The sequence below is a fragment of the Nothoprocta perdicaria genome, unplaced genomic scaffold (assembly GCF_003342845.1).
Source record: "Nothoprocta perdicaria isolate Ctin4 unplaced genomic scaffold, notPer1 scaffold_191, whole genome shotgun sequence".
Classification (NCBI taxonomy): Eukaryota; Metazoa; Chordata; class Aves; order Tinamiformes; family Tinamidae; genus Nothoprocta; species Nothoprocta perdicaria.
The window spans coordinates 391733-396328 of NW_020455105.1; the positions used below are offsets into that span (position 1 = coordinate 391733).

The 4596-nt window shown below is 43.7% G+C and overlaps 2 protein-coding genes across 2 annotated transcripts in view; both read left to right on the plus strand.

The window, feature by feature from the left end:
• Positions 1 to 1495, plus strand: LOC112945531 (ubiquitin-conjugating enzyme E2 U-like). The gene is made up of 4 exons (XM_026037167.1): positions 1 to 201; positions 535 to 616; positions 1019 to 1111; positions 1213 to 1495. The coding sequence occupies exons 1-4, from the start codon at positions 1 to 3 to the stop codon at positions 1260 to 1262; spliced, it is 426 nt and encodes a 141-aa protein (XP_025892952.1). The 3' UTR covers positions 1263 to 1495.
• A 477-nt stretch (positions 1496 to 1972) lies between these two features.
• Positions 1973 to 4596, plus strand: part of LOC112945517 (ubiquitin-conjugating enzyme E2 U-like) — a 14715-nt gene continuing 12091 nt past the window's right edge. Inside the window, exons 1-2 of the mRNA XM_026037136.1 lie at positions 1973 to 1977; positions 4012 to 4109. The gene's annotated coding sequence lies outside the window, so the exon portion shown is untranslated. The remainder of the gene's footprint in view (positions 1978 to 4011; positions 4110 to 4596) is intronic.

Sequence of the window (4596 nt, forward strand, 5' to 3'; positions counted from 1 at the left end):
ATGGCGGCCGCTGCGGTTGCTAAGCGACGCGCCGGCCAGGCCGGGCCTGACCGGGCCCCGGACCGGACCGGCCCAAGTCGGGCCGAACCGGACCGGACCGGACCGGGGAGGCCGGTGGATGTCGCYGCCATCGCCATGTGCTGCCGGGCCCGGCAGCTGCTGGCGCGGGAGTACCGGGAGTACCGAGCCGCCCGCCTCTTCGTGAGTAGCGGCCACCCGCGGGGCGCCCCGGCGGGGCGGCGCCCCTGACATGGCGGCGGCGCCTGGCCTCAAACAAGCCCTACTCCCCATCTCCCTCCTGGCTCTAAAATGCTGTAGCACTTCCAGCAAAAACTTGTTTCTCCTCATTTGGGACTGTTGTTAAGTTCAACACTGGTTTGTTCTGACTGTAAATGACTTCTAGGCACCAAAGATCCTGCAAAGCTCCAGAGAATTAATCCATAGGTTTTCTCCCCCTTCCATTTTCCCTTTCTCCCTTTTTTAAGGCAAATACATAAATAAAGTCTGAGATTTATGTCCTTTTTTTCACTGCAGGGCATTTTTACCAGGCCCCTACAGGACAGTGTGCTGGAATGGGTAGCTGAAGTCCAAGGCCTCAAGGATTCGCTCTGGGAAGGTCTGTTGGACACATAACAGCAATGCATTTGCAGTAGCATTTGCACCTTGTAGGTTTGTTTCTGTTGTTCCATCCTGTAGGTTTTGCTAAAAAAGTACTTAAAGCAGATCTAAGAGTGCAGWAGCGCTCGGTTGGCATATTCTTATTAGTTACCATTAAAAGCATGCTAGTTTTTGGTGCAAAGTCTTTAATATGCAGCTTGTGATGTCTGGCCTCCAAGCAGATGCTTTTGGTCTTTCCATTTAATGTGTCATTATTGATGCTGCAGTCCTCCTGGAGGACTGGGAAAGCTGTATAGAACTGACCGAGCACAGAAGTGAAGAAAACAAAGCTGCTCACATGTAAACTTGGTGCTCAATAAATGCAATGCAGGCTTTTAAAGCTAATGTTCTTCTGTTACAGGGGCTGTTCTTCAGCTGACACTGACATACAGTGAAAAGTACAACGATGTCCCTCCAACTGTTAGGTTCAACACTATTCCCTTCCATCCTAATGGTAAGGGCTTATGGGGAAATCACWGTGCATTTGTTGAGATGTTTTGGAAGTGTTTAGCTTGATATTTCAATTCCTTATACTAGCATTTCTTTGGTAAGCAGGAATGGATTCAGACTGCCCCAAGAAAGACAACCAAGTTCTTCAACTGTAGGGTTCGCACATGTGTCTAGATCTTTGCATGTTCAGGCCACCCCCTGAAATGGATCCATTTCATCTCTCCAACTGAAGGTCCATGCCCATGACCTGCCAACTCCATGTACTTTGGTTTAGCAGTAATTTTCCACAGCGCACAGCAAGGGATTGGAGCTCTCCAGATGATGGGGTGGAAAAGAGAAGAAGCTGAGACAGCCATCTCCCTCTCATGGCACCAGGATCAGTAAAAGAGATAACAACATTCTCCTCCCAYTTGCCGATAGCAGATATTCCTAAAGCTGAATGTCATAAATCTGATGCCATAAACCTCAGAGAGGTTATTACTTTTGCATATGGCATTTTTTTCAGCAGAAGTTCCCAGGGAAGTTGTGCATGAAAAGCCTCTCTAAAAGCACACTCTTTCATATTATTTAGGTTGCAAATGCACTCATTTAGAATCACGGTTTGTCCACACTGAGTCACTCTTTCACCTTACTGCGGCATAGACATTACCCAGATATCTAGAGCATTTGCCACTTCTCCACACTCTTTAAGACTAAACATGCAATGTGCTGAGCAGAAATCTCCTCTTTCCTGGCAGGACTAATCATGGCTGCCTGGGACTGGGCAGCAGCTCAAACAAGTGCAGTTTGCTGTAATTCCTCCTGTGTCACACCATGTTTCCTTTGGCCTTCTCCTGCAGAAGCAGTACAGTAGGACAACTACTGAGCTGTGTGAGCAAAATTTACTGTCAACTGGGAACTGTCATTTACTGCCAACGTGGTTTTCTGTGTGTATAGGCAGCTACTTTGCCAGATGGCTGTGGATGTCTTGAAAAATAGCTGTGCTGGTGCCCTAAGGATGTTGCTAGAGGAAAAGAACGGCACTGAACGGTTAGGTTTTTAACATGACTGCACATGGTGGAGCTGACTGCTGGAAGAAGGGGGATACAGAGCCATAACGACCCTATGGAAGATCATATTCTTGGAGGCCTTCAAGGGGATGTAGGTATCTGTGTATTAGCATTTCCAAAGAGGTCATATCCAGGCAAACCTAACTTTGGAGTGTTAAAAAAGGCACCAACTAGAGATTGTCTGGACACCAGACTGCAAAAGCAGGGAACAGCACCAGAGATGGAGTGCTGTCTTTTCCAAAATAGATTTGCATATGATCCTGAAAGAGCCTGAAAGGCTTTTTCTTTGTTTTTTCCAAAGGTAGTTGGAATCAAATTTTTCAGATGCAGGATTAAAAAAAAAATCACTTTTGTTTGTGAGCACAAGTTAGTTATGCTGAGAAGTCTCAAATCCTAAGGAAGTTAACATTCCTAAATAGCCAAACCGTGAAGATTGCACAAGAAGCCGTAAATCTGGAGTTTCCTAATTTTTGAGTGCTCGACATTGCAGTATAAATAATGCTCCTTTCAAACATTGCTTTTTAGGCAATTTCTTTTAAAATACTTTGCAATATAATTTATGTATTTATTTTCTTATCTGGTAGTTAGACTCAATCCTGAAAATATGCAGACTGTACGGAGCATTGAGTCTTAGCACAGCTACAACTTTGTAACTGCAGCAAAGCTGCTGCTGCTGTGTATGGTGCAAATGCTGGGCTGTTCCACGTGCGAAAAGGAATTGTGCATTTTCTCCCTTATTCTGCTGTTGCAGCAGCTGGCAGAGGTACAGGGAGTGCCTGCTCTGTGTGYTGTGTTCCATGTTGCTGGTTCCAAAGCAGTTGTTTTTATTCACTGCTGGCTTCTTCACTTGTGCTTGTTCAGCTCCTCAAAATAATGCCATCCAAAGGCATTTGCAGAAGGTGGCAAGCGTGAGCTAAGGGTAGTGCTCCTAGTCTGATCCTCTAGTGGTTCAAAACATTTAGCTGTAATAATCACAGATTCTCTAGGCAGGCAGCCCTTCTTGCTGGGCCCTGGCCAATTTAACCCAAAGCAGTCAGGACTGAACAGCTCTTTGCTGGGGGGAGAGGAGGACAGTTTGCCAGCTTGGTCTTGTCTGACCTCCTGATAAGGCAGTTTTGCTCAGTAACCTGGCAAAAAAACAAGCAAGAAGGAAAGTGTGTATGAAGAGAAGATATTTTTCAGACAATTCAGCCAGTATAAGGTGGGGTGATGGAACGAGATGACCATGAATAGTGAGGGAGGGAAGCAAGGGAGGGAAGCAAGGCTCAGCTCACTCGTGCAGCTCTGCTCTCCTGCAGCGGGTCAGCTTGCTATGGCAGTGACCATTGAGATACACGGCTAAGATCCTCAAGGAGGGCTGTCTTGGTTCTTAAAAAATGGCAAAGAACAGGGGAGATGAAGGGAGATAAACACGATGAATCAGCTCACTGGTGTTGCCTTGTATCCATCTGGGTTTAGCAGGTAGGACCTGCTGCAGACACTTGGTTCATTTGTTCAGTGCAGCTGCAATTAAAACTTACAGGGCTGAAATAAGCAGAGTGGTTGGAGTCTTTGTGCTGTTGCTGTGACTTGGCTTTTACATGTCTAAAAGTCCTGAACAACCATAGAAACTTTAAGTCTCTGCCAGGACATTTTTTTTTCTGGGATGAAAATGAAACATATATAGGAAAATCAGGATTGTAGCCATGCAGCTGGTTCTGTAGACACGAAGTCTAAGCCTATAGGTACTTTTTGAGGGATTTAGAAATATAAGATATGCAAATTACACAATAAAGTACAAATTCCCTTAGTACAGAATAACAGAATTGTTTCATCTAGAAATTACTCAACATCTGAATGTTTTCCGTTCTTGCAGTGGATCAGTACTCTGGGAGGCCATGTATAGACTTCCTTGACAATCCTGAGGAGTGGAAAGAAAAGTTAACAATAAGCAACATTTTACTTGCTATTCAGGTAAGGAAAAAGATAATGTTTTACATGGCTTTTCTATAAATATATATAGACTTTTTGTTGATAGCTGTGAATTTAAAAATGCAAATTCCTGGCTGAGCCCAGAGCTTAAACAAACATAATTTGTGAGACAAGTTTTATAAACAGGAGTTATTTCTTTTCACTTCTGCATTTGTTTATCAGTGGTTCATGGGAATCCCCTTAACTCTAATCAAGACAGGTGATGAAGTGAATGACAATTATTGGAGTTGTTACCAGTTTTTGAGATAGCTTGTTCCTTTAATGCTCCTTTATCTTGTTTAAGTTACTGCTCAAGGTATATGCACTCACCCAGTTCCCTGCACTTCATAAAAATGTTTTAAAGATACTGATAACTTTACTTCTAAATTTCATGTTTCAAATTTACTCCCTCCCTTTATTCTTTTTTCTTTTTTTTTTTTTTTATTTTACTACTTTGTTTTATTAAGACAAAAATAAATGCAGCTTTTCT